General features: G+C 42.8%; 1 protein-coding gene across 1 annotated transcript in view; it reads left to right on the top strand.

The window, feature by feature from the left end:
• BBS9 (Bardet-Biedl syndrome 9) overlaps positions 1–14,366 on the top strand; it is a 373,430-nt gene that overhangs the window by 307,146 nt on the left and 51,918 nt on the right. Inside the window, exon 19 of the mRNA XM_019668469.1 lies at positions 8,736–8,958. Within this exon, the coding sequence (XP_019524014.1) occupies positions 8,736–8,958 (223 nt within the window). The remainder of the gene's footprint in view (positions 1–8,735; positions 8,959–14,366) is intronic.

The raw sequence follows: 14,366 nt of genomic DNA on the forward strand, positions 1-14,366 counted from the left end.
TATTAAATCATTTCTTTAAAAAGGAAGCATTCTACTTCCATTTTGCACTGCCCACCTCCCTTTTTTTTTTTGCAAGAAACCCCAAATATTTTTAGGTTCTATAAGAGCAAAACCTGGTCTCTCCTGTACAGATGGTTAGAGATACAGATTGATAGCCAGACCACACATTTTTATACATATATTCATTTACATATCCTGTAATTCAAATCAGTAAACATAAAACTTTTCAATCTTACCAGTGATGATTATATGCAAGTGAAAGCAACTGTTAGGTGTACTTCACCTATATTGATTTAGCCAAGCTTGGTAATAAATGGTGCTGACAGACATGTAGTGAAATAAACATACTCACCTATTTCTGATACAATCTTTCCAGAGAGTCCTCTAGGAAAATGTGGGTCATAAAACTAATCCAACACTTGGCCCTGGTAATCTGTGTTAATGCACTGAAAGCAGTAAACTAAAAACACTTGGTACCAGAATGTTTATATTTATAATTATGAAATGCTGAAGGCACCCTACATGCTAATAGTTGGAAAATACAAACTGTGGTGTATCAGTTGAATAGAATATTATATCAGGCTGGCATTCAACCCCCCCCCCCTTTTTTTTTGAGCAGATCCTTAGCTAGCTCTGCTTCCTGAGGCAGATTTTGGGACTCTCTAAAGCATCAGTGTCCGCTTTCCTGTACAGAAGGGAATCAGGCCAGAGACCAAGGACTGGCTCTGCTTTCAAGAGAGCTGAGACTGGCCATTGAGTTTGGATTTCAACCTGTTTTCCCTTTATATGCCTGCTGACCCAGTAAACAAATGGTACAGAGGTAGAGCATGAGATTAAGAAAGTGCGTGAACTTGGCCCTCCAATGCCTTTCTCACAAAGGCATGCCTGGAGTTTGATGGAGAAACAGCCTGTGTAGCATGAGGCATCTGCCAGTTCAGAGGCGCTCGGGGCCAGGGGCTCACTGCCTTTCACGCAGTTAGGCCGGGAGAAGGGCCATTCAGCCTCTGAGGCGCGGCTACACGTGGAATGTCTTTGTACCTTTCGGGCATAATCTTTCCTCTCCTATATTTTTTTTACTACACATTTGGCCTTCATTAGGTAGTTGTTGCCTACGATAAACAATTTACTGAAACACAATAAACCTTGAATGAAAAATGTATATAATAAGGTTTTGGTTTTTTTTTCTTTCTTCAATAAGACATATCCGAGTTATATTTCTTACACAAAGCAACTGAAACTTACATGGCTTGCTTCGTCTCAGTGCACTAGGCCATGTGCTGAGCCTCCCTGGGGCGTGGCGTCGGCGCCATCATTTTCAGATTCAGGGTTTCTAGGTCATCTGGAAGATCAAACTACTGCTACGACTACAGGGGTGCTACACCATAGTTAAAAATAATGCATTACATGTGTGTCCTCATTTAGCCACTACTCGTCACAGGTGTGCAGGTGTTCTCAGGCTACCCTTCCCATCCCTCTTAAGATTCTTGTGAGGACTAATTGTACATTAAGTGCTGACATGCTGCAGGGCATCGGAGCCATCCAAGAATCGAGAGCTATTCCTGTGTCACTGTTGTATTTCAGCAATAAGATGCCATGTATTGTAAGTCACAGCATTATTTTATGGACCACTTAGAAAAAAACAACACTGCCAATTAAACTATGACATAATGTTTTTAATAATTATTGAAAGAGCTCTTTTTGACTTATTTAGACATAATTTTTATATATTATTCTTGTACCTGAGTAAGAAGAGAAAAAAAGGCCACATAAATTGGATAAGGTATTCCTGATAGTTCTTCACATTCAATGTTGGATTCTCTTACCTGTCAACGACAGGTCAGCGCTACCCATGGTTTTCCACGTAGTGTCGTCCTGTGGGCTAGGAAAAGCTCTGTTGATGCAGCATTTAAGAGCCTGTCACTGTTGGCTTCGTGACGTTTTTTTTTTTTTCCTGAGCCTCTTATATCCATTCTCAAAATTTTCCTTCTTGACTAAGCTCAAAGCTTTGTTTTTTTCCCTCAGTTGAATCATACGTTGCTGGAAGTTAAGCATCTTCTGTTCAGAGTTAGCAGAAAATGTTAGGCAAATTGATGTTTACTGCTTTAACAGTAGCCTTGTGTGATGCATTAATTAATCAGTCACATCTATTCCAAGAATTTGGCAGTTCTTCCTACTTCAGTTGTATTGCTGGGCCAAGGATAGTAATCTGTGCATGGACCTCAGTAACGAAACATGATGCATTTCTTCTATCTGTATCTTGTCTTACATCCTGGAAAGCCGTGAGCTTTTTGCTTTGCAAGGAAATATGGAATTGCTGTCATTCTTCTGTTATGACTCTTTGCTTTACTAAGTTCACTTAAATCAGTGGTTTCATGTATTTTTAGACATTTTTTCCCCCCGAGTTTGGTTACTCCTTGTTCTTTGAGATGGTGAGGAGCACAGCATTGTCAGTGGATGTCTTTGGTTTGTTCACATGGTTCAGGAAAGTTTCCCCCAGACTTCTTCTGATATGTGGGCACTTGGGGAGTCTGTGATTCCCATGTGTGTTATGGTTCCATAACAGGCGTGGTTTCTCCTGGTAGTCTCAATAAGAAGTCCCAGAAATGAGCATCTGTAATTCAGATTAATCAGAGTTATGTTTTCAGGTGACCCGGTGTCCCAAAGTCATTCCCAGGTGTCAATTTCAGTAGTCTGTGCCGGTGCCGAAAGCTTTGGTGGACTCCTTCTAAGGCAGCAGTTCTCAACCTGTGGGTCGTGACCCCTTTGGGGGTCGAACGACCCTTTCACAGGGGTCGCCTAAGACCATCGGAAAACAAAAAGATATTTACATTACGATCCATAACAGTAGCAAAATTACAGTTATAGAGTAGCAACGAAAATAATTTTATGGTTGGGGGTCACCACAACATGAGGAACTGTATTAAGGGGTCGCGGCCTTAGGAAGGTTGAGAACTGCTATTCTAAGGTCTGACCTATGCACACTGGCACGGATCATAGTGCTTTTTGATTATGTAGTAAAATCTCATTTAATTCTATGCAGATTATTTACTTGGACAAAGAAGCTAATTTAAATTTTGTTTTTGTGAATTATGTTAATTGTGGCCATTAGTTTTCTGGGGGAAGACCTCATATGACATTTTCTAAAGGCCAGTTCAGTAAGAGGAGCCTAAGATGATCTAATGACACCAGATGGAAAGACACATACGAGTATATGAAATGGAGTGCCCTGCAGTATGGTGGTTAAGAGAGTGGGGTTTAGAGCCACGTAGTCCTGGGTCCCATCACAGCTCCCACTTCTAATAATTGTGTCATTTGTGGTGAAATACTTTATATCGGGACCCTTAGTTGAAAGTTATAATACCTTCCTCATAGGCTAATAGTAAGAATTAGATCTAAAGAACAAAATAAACAAAACAGAAACAAACTCATAGATATGGAGAACATTTTGATGGTTGCCAGATGGGAGGGGGGTTGGGAATGAGTGAAAGAGGGGAAGGGATTAAGAAGTACAAACTGGTTGTTACACAGTTATCATGGGGATGTAGGGTACAGCATAAGGAATACAGTCAATAATATTGTAATAACTAGGTATGGTGCCAGATGGGTACTAGATTTATCAGGGTGATAGATGGGAGGGGGGTTGAGAGACAGGTAGAAAAAGGTGGAGGCATTAAGAAGTGCAAATTGTAGTTACAAAATAGTCATGGGGATGTAAAGTACAACATAGGGAATATAGTCAATAATATGATAGTAACTACCTATAGTGCCAGGTGGGTACTAGACTAGTCAGGGGGTCCCTTCTTAAATTATATGAATGTCTAACCACTATGCTGTACATTTGAAATTAATATAAAATAATGTCAAATGTCAACTGTAGTTGAAAAATTTTAAAAGTGAGGAAAAAAGGTGAAGGGAAATAAGAGGTTCAAATTTCCAGGTTTAAAACAAATAAGTCATGGGAATGTATTGTACAGACTAGGGAATACAGTCAATAATATTGTGATAGCGTGGTACGGTGTCAGATGTTTGCTGGACTTGTCATGGTAATCACTTCTTTAGGTCTATAAATGTTGAATAACTATGGTGTATCCCTGAAAAGAATATAATATTGTATGCCAATTATATTTTAATAAAAATATTTAAAGACAAGAAAAAAAGAATTAGCCAAAATATTATTTATGAAATCCTCAGCACATTTTCTAACACATGAGGCCCTAAATAGTTTTTACTCTTGCTGCTGTTGTAGCTGTTATTTCTGCTGCTGTTACTATTCATGGGAAGCAGCCCAGAAAAGATAAACTTTTAGAGAGAATCTCACAAATAAGAGTAACAGCATGGAATTATGTACCTACAAGTGCTAAACATGTCTCATTAAATCTACAAGCACCTGGCAAGGGAAATTGTTTTTCTGGTTTTTAACTGATGAGGAAACTGAGACCCAGATTGCTAAATAATGTTTCTACAGACATACAGCTTTCTAAGGAAAAGGGGCCACAATTCAGCCTAGGTCTTCTGACTTCTAATCCAATGCACTTTTCATGACCCATGCTACCTCTTCCATGGAGGTAAATAAGCAAGCGTAAGGCAGCGTGTGATGGCGAATAAGTGAGAGATCAGGGCTACATGTCAGGGGAGGTCGCTAATGACCTCAGGGGAAAAACAGCATTGAACTCAGGACTCACTTTCTTGGGCCTCCATTGTCCCCTGGCTTTGGACGTGGCAATCACTATCTTGTTAGCTCTCCTGTACCTTCAAAGAAATGACTTTTAAATATTTTCCTATCTAGTCTCAGTGGGAGGATTCCTCCAAACTGTCTACTTTACCATCCCCAGAAGCAGCTTTCCTCTGGAACCTTCATCATCAATTTGATTTTCCAGTCTTAATTTCTTATTTTTTTAAGTTGCTACTGAATAGTGCACCTGACTGGAAGTTTTTGCCTGAAGCAAACTTTAATGCTTCATCAAGGTGATTGGCTCTGTGGGACATCATTAATGTTTTGTTTTGTTTTAAAACTGAACATGGCTATCCAGGATCAAGTTTCAAGATAATTCTAGTAATCTACTTTGTGTTTCTTTATCTAAAGCATTGGGGTCAGAATGGGAGTACAGGTCAAATGCAAAACATAAGCTTACAAAAAGAGGATCAGACACTTTGTAAGGTATATAAATGTCTCAACACCATGTTGTACACCTGAAACTAATATGTCAATTGTAATTGAAAAATAAATTAAAAACAATTTTTTAAAGAAATGATGGTTTAACTTACAGATAAGTAAACCAGTGAAATTGACTGTTATGTCCAGTAGCCTAAATAACCAATGATTAAATAAATAAGTGAATGAATGCAAACATTAAAAAAAAATAGGATCAAAGTAGGTTGGCTTGAAGCAACCTTGTGCTTTCTGCTTGTATTGTGGCTAAACTCTGTTTGTCAAAGAGGTTTTAGGTGATTAAAATAGCTCAGCTTTAAGGTACTTCTCACACTTAAGTTTCTAGATTTCCACATGGTTTTGTTACACATTTCATCAGGTAAGTATGCTACATATGTCACCAGTGAATTATCACATTGCATTTTTATTTAATGAAACTCTCATTTTAAAGGCTCTTCTTTTGTCTCATAAACATTCCTTTTCATTATCATATTTGAGTTTTATGTAGCAATTCAGATCCTCCAAATAATAACCCTGTGTTTTAGTAGCAATCTCTCTGAAGTATTGGCCTCATGCCTCATTATATTAAAGAAATATCCATGCCAAGTACCTAAACATGACATGGTTTTTTACTTGATCTGCAAGTTGGCAGTAGGAAAGGAAATTCTGCAGTTTCTCTATATGAACTAAATGCCATATCTACTTAAATTATCTAATATGCTACTGTAACCTACTTATGAAAACAGTAGTTTGCTTAGATGAAGTCTGTAAAATAGTAGGAACTGTTTCAATGCTGAAATGACCATGGAGCACACAAATGCCAAATCGTATACCAAGGCTCTTTCCTTCTTATACTCAGATGTCTTCGTCAACGGCTCCAAAAGCAACTTGAAAATACATCCTCTCCAAAGACATCTTCGTTACTATTTTGTCTTAATTTACCTCTTCCCATTGTTATTGAAATACAAATACAACTTTCGATATTTGTCTAGTTTAGACATCGATAGTTGTGTAGAGATATCTTTGTAGTAACGAATGGTTTTTTATTCTTTAATGGTTTGGGGTAGGAAGCTGTTTTTCGAGTCTTTGACATCTCTTGAAAGGATTTTCAAGATCAATCTAAAATAGGTAATTTGTTTCCTAATTTGCCTAGTGGCATCTGTAATGGGTCAATAGAGTTAAAAAAAAATCCTGATTTTGGCAAGCAGTGGGAAGTCCTCTAGTGAATATACGAGTATATAGTCTGCACTTTGATCTAAAGAACCAACAGCAGACTCCTAGAAGGGAGATGTGTGGTGAGGCGGAGAAGGCCTGGGGTTTAGCCATCTGTCCGCTCATTGTGATTTAAGTGTGCGGTGCAGCTGCCAAGAGAGCAGAGGCGCCCAGAGGCCAGGCTGGCGGGGAGAGCTCCCAGTAAATGGGCGGGAGGGACAGCTGTGTCCTACCCTATAGTCCCATCCCCAGCCTGCTAGCGTGGGGTCAGTTTGGGGTTCTCTAGTTAGCTGTATAAATTTTTAAGTGTTTCAAATTGGAGCTTATTCAAAGACAAGTGGTTAGGATAGAGAGAAAACTTGAACCTGTGTTTATATAAGGAAGAGCTGGAGGAACCGGGATGTTTATTCTGGATGAGAGGGTACAGAATTGCTGTCTTCACAGATATAAAGGGCTGTCATGTAGGAGAGAGGTTCGATTTATTCTGCATGACTCTGGAGGGCAGAACAGGGGCCGGTGGGGCAAATTTTGGCTCAGTATAGGAATAACTTTCTGCTGGTTACACAGGTCCCCAAAAGTACTTAACTGCCTCCAAAAGTAGTCATTCTGGATGGTGGAGACAGCCAGGCCTAGGCAGATAGCTGCTGTTGTCAAAAGTATCCTCGTCAAATCCTTCAAGTCTGGACTAAAGATCTCCAACGTCCTCCCAACTCTGAGACCTGGTTCTATAGCTCTCCATCCGTCGGTCCAGCAAACACATTTCTGGGCCACCCCCTGTTTACTAAGCTCAGTGCTGAGGGCGGGGAGCGCAGAGAACTCTAGGCACTGTGATGGGGAACCACACATGCAGGCAGCGACCATGGCACAGTGTGAGCAGTGCTGTGATGGAGCTGTGTGCATCAGGCCTCAGAGCCCTGAAGAGGGCCCGCTAGTGCAGTCCCTGGATTGCAGTGCCTGAGCTGAGTTGTAAGTGGCAGTTGGCCCAGTAAAGAGTGGAGATAAGGCACTGCAGTGGGAGACCCGAGCATGTGCAGAGGCCTGGGTGAGACAGTGGGTGCAGGGGGATAGGAAGAGAATCACATGGAGCTGGAGCTGGAGCAGAAAGGGTTTGAAGTGCTAGACTGAGCATTTGGCATTAGGAGTTGAAGCTTAGAAGTAACCTCATCCGATTTGCGTATTTGAAAGGTGGCTTAACTGCTAAGGTTGAGGATGGAGCGGTACTAACAGTGTCTCCCTGGGGCTCCTCCTTTCTAAGTCTCAGGTTTCTCACCTTTTATGTCAGGGGCTTGGACTGTTGTGCATTATTCTGTGAGAATAAGGTCATTTGCTGTCTTCCTTTGTAATTTCACTTTGATTGCCAGGCCCATGGTGCTCTGTCTCTGGGCACAGACAGAGTCACATGGGCGGCAATACCCAGATTGCATTCATGCTCCTCTACTGCTTAGCACCTCCAGACCCCGTCAAATCTTGCCCAGTTATCTCTGGAACCTCCTGGGGATGCCCAGGGAGAGCTCATGAGCTGACCCCCCCCACCCCCCGCTTCTTGTCCTGTTGTTACCTGAGGGTGGCGCCTCCTTGTCAGTCCTGCCGGTGCTGGTGCCCCATTGGCAGTGCAGAGGACCCTGCCCAGCACCAGGATTCCTGGAATTGCAGCCTTCACTGGGCTATGGTGTCGGGAACTTCACGAGGCCTTTGCTGCATCACAGCCACCCTGACCACAGCAACAGTGGGCTCAATCTCCCACTTCCTTTCTTTGTGTCACCTGCACATTAGAGTGGGACTAGATAGCCTTGTGCTCAGAAAATCTCTCTTGAAATAAGCTACTCTACACTTCTGCCTGCAACCCCAAGGTTGTGGGACCAGCAGCTGAGAGACACAGCAGGTGTTTTCCTCCATTCTGGTCTTCCCCAGCATATCCAGAGGTCCTCCCTGCCCTGACCAGTTCCCCTCCAGCTGAAAGATAAGGCAGAGTGAACTATAATCCTAGCAGCTTCCCCCTCCAGGTCATCAAACAGATCTACACCTGAGATGATATTGTTGTTATTGATTGCTCATGTCTGGCTCAGGACAAAACACTTCTCATGTACCATCTCATGTAATCACCCCAGCTCTTGGACATCCAGACTATTAGTATTCCCATTTGTAGACGAGGATGAGGCCAAGAGGAATTAAATAACTTGCTCAAGGTCAAACAGCTGGCAGAGCTAGAATTCAAAGCCACATTGGTCTGGAATATCCTGGACACCAAGCTCTCAAGAAATCCCTCAATGCTTGGACATAAACCCTCATGATCTTATAACTTAGTTAACAGTAAAGTGTCAGCTTTGCTCATTTATCATCTTTGCATATATTCAAAATTGGCTTTTGCATCCAGGGCTGGGAAGAAATGGTGGATGCCGCCATCTCCCACCTCTTGAAGACCTGCCTATCGAAGAGTTCAAAGGAGCAGGCTTTGAACCTCAGCAGCCAGCTGCACCTGCCCAAAGATACCAGCCGGCTGAAGAAACACATCACCTTGCTGTGCGACAGATTGGCCAAAGGTGGGCGTCTCTGCCTTAGTACCGATGCCGCTGCCCCACCAACCATGGTCATGCCAGGTAAGGGCTCCGGCCACGCTCCCCAAACACAACTGCACTTTTTCCAAATCTGAGGAATGTGCCTGAGGTTGTATTGGGGGTTTACATTTCATATTAAAGTGATGATAGCCAAGAAAATTGCTTTCACGTTTCTCCTCGGCTATCCCAGGGTAACCATTTGGATAAATATTCTTGGGGTATTTGCTTGCTAGACATTTCTAGAATGGTATGTCTCTTTTCCTCCCTCTGCTTTAAATATATAATCCATTTTGTTTTGCTCCTAACCAAAAAAAAAAAAAAAAGTGGCTTAGAGAATAAAACTCAATGTGATCTCGCGATACCATATTTCATAACTGAAAATAGCATAACCCAAGCAGCTAATGTTATCCAGATGAGTCCCAGGCCTTCTGCTGTTTGCTTGCATTGTGGTCATCAGAATAAGCGGGGAAGAGACAAGAGATGGGAGCAGGCTTCAGGGCGGAGGCGCATACGGGCCGGGGCGGTCAGTGATGGCCGAGGCATCCCGGTCAGCCTTCCCAGTCGGAGGGGCTGAGCCGTCAGGGGTGCGGCACTCAGGTCCCTTCCAGCAGCAGCTCCCAGCTCCCTCTCCCCTCTTCTTAGTGCCTCTCCTTACGGCAGCAGGAAGGAGCATCAAGTCAATGGGTTTGTGAAACGCAGCAGCTGTCGCATCTATTTCCTCCTGAAGCGAGGACCACAGTATGGGAAGTGGTGCGGTTTTCTTTCCTTCCTTCTTACAGGCCTTTTGTGCCCCTTTCCCCACCCGGGCTGATGCTCTTTTTGTTGCTTCTTTCCCCCCTCAACCGGCATTCCTAGAAGCAAAAAGGAATGCCAGCGAAAACTTATAAAGATAAACATGGAGACAGTATAGCGTAATCGAATAAGCACAGACTCTGGCGGCAGACAGACCCGTGTTTGGGTCCTACCTCTGCTTAACCATTTACACGACCCTGGGTATGTGAGTTAACTTTCTGAATCTCAGTTTCTTCCTTTTGAAAGTGGATGTAATAATGCCTGCCTTGTTGCCAGGGCCTTAGAAGACTGTAAAACACCTAGTGCAATGCTTGGAACATGCAAAAATTCAAGCTATAATTTACCATTGTTATAGATATATTATAATTTAGCCTCTGAATTTGGTGGGATTTGGCGCGGGGGCGGGGGGGGGCGGGGTTGGGAATAGCTGGTTTGGGGTCATGGGATTCAATATTCCATGGTTTGAAATATTTTTTTCTTAATTATGCACCAGTAGAACCTAACTTTTATATCGAGAGAGAATTTCGAATATGGCATTTTGAACAGAAATACCTGCCCGCATAGAAGCCATCCTCATAGTTTGTTTTCATCTCATCCCTCGTCATCTCGCCCTTGTTACCATCCTCCTAACTGGCCCTTTGGCCTCTATCGTCTATCTTCTGTTCAGCACTACAGGATTATTTTTCTAAGAAATAAATACTTAGGCTCCAGGCAATAGTAAATGAAAAAATGTCCGCTGTAATCGGCAGTCAGTATATGGCTCTCCCTCTTACTTTGCGAATTGGAAAAGCAAAGGCGGCTCGAGGAAGAAGGGCACACATATAAAAGAGAAAACTTCGAGATGGGACTCAGCTCCTGATTGGCTGGTGTATCTGTCTGGGCCGTCTCTTCCCGGGGACCCTGTTGTAGCTTCTTTGGGAACAGCCGTTGTGCGTCCAGGGGCGACGCTGTGAGCAAAGACCCGGCACCTGAGAATGCAGGTGCTCCCTTCGTCACAATGACTGATTATGGAACTTCCGTCGTTTGTTAGGTAACTAGACGTGGAAGCAACTTGAGGGCTGTGTCTACATGAGCCCTCACTGCAAAATTTTTGAATGTATAGAAGGAAGGGACAGCGAAGAGGAGAAAGAGGAGGAAAGAAGGGAGAAATGAAGAAATGGAAGGAAGACAGAAGATGTATTTGTTGACAAGCCGGGAGCCTATGAGCCATGTCTGCCTTTCATGCCCAGTCTCGCCAAGTTCATCCCACTGGGTAGACCGAGGCTGCGCACATTTGTGCTTCACCGTCTCAGCCATAACCCTTGCTGTTCCCTATAGATGACCCCCTTTTTCACCCTGGTTGAGTGAGTCTCCCTCCCGCTGGCCCTCACTCATCATGACAGTGAGTTGTTTTAAACCGTTAAATCGGTGTTCTTTGTCACCGACGTGCCCCATTATCGCCTATTGTATGTACCTTTCCTCCCTGCAACTCACATTTTTCACACACTTATTTCTGTACTGAGCACATTTTTGAGGTAGGAGAAACATGTTGAGTTTTTGCTGTTTTACAAATAGAAAAATGAGTTAGGAAAAGCTAAATATCTTGCCCAGAGTTCCATGGTTACTGGAAGGGTTCGGTCTAGAAGCCAAATCTCTAGCCCACTCCGCTCCCCTGCAGACCACACAGACCACAGCGGCACATTCATCTCTCGCCTGACTTCCCCCTGTGTCAGCTCTTCTAGGTCTGGCTCCTTGTGCCTTCAGCTGGTCTAGCAGCGGGGAAGGAAGAAGGCAGGAGTAGTTCCCCGCAGTCTCTTTTCTTTGCTAAGATTTACCTCCATTTTGTGCTTAATTTTCATTATCTCCAGAGGTGACACGATATCTTTATCTCAGAGATAATAAGAAAGGCTGGGAGTTATTTCCGCGTCAGGCCAGCAACGGGGCCATTGGCCGTGCTAGTTTAGCTATGATAGCTGTTTCAGAAGACGCGAGGGCAAAGCGGATTCCTGAAGCGCCCAAGTATTTTTCACAGACATGATCCCTTTTTAATAACTGGGCAGGAGCTCAGAAAACATCTTGGTTCACCTACTTCACTGAACAGCTGACGTAACTCCGGCCTAGGAAGATGAGGACTTAGCGCTTGGTACTAACAGGCAGGAGTGTGTATCATTCTACCATGTTCCCTAGTAAATTGTAAATGGATAAACATCTCAGAATAAAAACCCTTGGTCTCTTCTAGCCTCCTGACTTTATGAGCCCAGCACCTTGGACGTGTCTTTCTTTGCTCCAGTAAAGGCCATGATGCCAACATCGTTACTGGCGTCCCGAGTTTGGCAGATCTTTCCCATGTGGAATTACCTTAGGGAGCTCAGCTCACCCCCCTCCTGCTCTCCTTTACCAACCTTCAGAGTCTCTATCAGGATGTAGCCTAACCTTTTCGGGGTGAATTCTTTTTATTGCAGAAGCATCCAACTTGCATGTGTCTTGTCTGCAGCTCTGGGAGTCGCATCTTTCTGCTGGGGAATGCGGCACTTTCGTTAAATGTCTTTTTTTCCCGAATCTCAGCTGTGTGCATTCTGCCCTCAGAGCAGCAGTCACGGAGGGCCGGCTGTCAGGTAGCGTTTTTTACAAATCTGAATGTGGGCGCCATCCGTGGCCCAGCTGCCATTCCCTTACATATTTGTTACCCACGTCGATCCTGCAGGTGCGGGAGGCTGAGATGTGTGTAAGATTGCTGGTGGCTTCCTTCTGAGGCCTCCGTGCCTAGCACAGTATTTCAGTGGCCCTCATTACAGCTAAGACTTGAATGTCTCAAGCACATATGCAAAACTTAGTACGTATTTGGGTGGGCCTAACCCCCAATACTCGGAAACTAAATCTTTTAACCTGGTGACACTGGAGCTTTTGTCACCTCTGTGTGGTTCTTTTCAACCTTATGTCATCGGGGTGATGCTTTGCCCACCAAGAGGTGGTATGGGTTAGTGGTGGCCCGTCAGATGGAAGCTCGGAGAGCCAGTGGTATGGGCCCCGCAGCTGGGCAGGCAGAGCACGCGGGGCGAGGAAACGGGCTCACAGACAACCCAGGCTGAGCAAGCGCCTCCGGCGAATAGTCTCCTAACGCGGTCAGTGAGTCAGAAGCCACAATGGGCCATAGCTTCAGCTGTATTATCTTTGGCACTACCGGACTCCTGGGCCAAAAGGAAGCCAAGTGGGGGGAAAGGAAGCAAAGAAGGTTTGATAAGTAACATGAGCCTTTTCGCAAATATGGGTTAGAAAACTTATTTTGAGATGTGGTGTGGACCACCCAAGAATTAGTATTTTGTGCTTCTTTACTCTGTTAAGTGGGTAAGAGAATATAGAGAATATAAATCTGGATGAGGTATCTATTCTATTCTTTGGCGATATACTTAAAATGCCCAACTTTTAATATTTTAAATGAGTTAATGGCCTTTTCGCCTGAAGAGTTGGATTTTATTTTGAGGCTACTTCTAAATGACCCATTTCAACAGAATTTTTTTTGTTTTTAATTCTAATCTGCCATCTTGGACCTTCTCTCCATTTGAACAGAATTTAAATTTAGTTCTCTGAGGCCTCTCTTAGATGCTTGATAAGACATTTGGCATTTACTTTCATATTGTCAGTGTGACTTAGCTGTTGGCTTTATACTTTATTGGGATTTTTATAAGTTTGAAGTCTTTCTTTTTTTGTTTTCTTTCTTTTTTCAAATAAAACTGATTGGGGTGACAATAGATAGTAAAACCACATAGGTTTCAAGTGTACAATTCTGTAATACACCATCTATATATCACATTGTGTGCTCACCACCCAGAGTCAGCTAGTTCTCCTTCCATCACCATATACAAGTATTTGACCCCCTTTACCCTCATTAAGGAAATTGAGATGAATTCACTATTGGAAAGGCCACAGGAAAAATTACTAAGTGGCTTCTGAATCGTTTTCTCCTACCCAGAATATAATACTTTGTCCACTAAAAAACAAAAACAAAACAAGACAAAAACGGAGCGAGTTCCGAAATGGAAAAATACTATTGTGAAGTGGACTTTGACATCAGATGAACTTGGGTTTCAGAGCCATCTTGGTCATTTACTAATTGTGTGATAAAGGACTAGTGTCTTATCTTGTCTGCTTTGCAGCTTTCTCAACTATAAATAGGAATAGGAATGGTTCTTGACCACAGAGCTGTTGGCCAAATTAAATACAGTTGTATGTGGAAAATGCTCGGCAGGGGCCTGGCACAAAGCAACTTCTCACTAAATTTGAGCTTCTATTAATAATGATTATAAATACTAGTGTAAAATCTCAAAGGTACCTGTGAGAGCTTAACAGATTCTAGAGTTAGAAGAGTAAAAAATATAAGATGAGATGGGAAATTTTTGTAAAGAAGAGCGTCAAATTTGCCTTTTCAAATATTTGTTGTAACGTGACAGTAAATGGCAATGCTGCAGTTATAAAAAGGAAAGCTTGGTGCACAAACTAGAACGTTCGCAATTGGCTAAAGCATGGAAGGTTTGAGACGACTTGGCATCAGCAAAGGACTACCCGAAATTGGGGCCAACATTTCATTGTTTTCATTGGTAAAATGAAAGATTTGTTTGAAAAATAAGTAAAATAAAATTAACAGTAAGTTTATTTTATCATATATTTACCGAAATTGATGT

The sequence above is a fragment of the Hipposideros armiger genome, unplaced genomic scaffold (assembly GCF_001890085.2).
Source record: "Hipposideros armiger isolate ML-2016 unplaced genomic scaffold, ASM189008v1 scaffold_526, whole genome shotgun sequence".
In the NCBI taxonomy this organism is placed as follows: domain Eukaryota; kingdom Metazoa; phylum Chordata; class Mammalia; order Chiroptera; family Hipposideridae; genus Hipposideros; species Hipposideros armiger.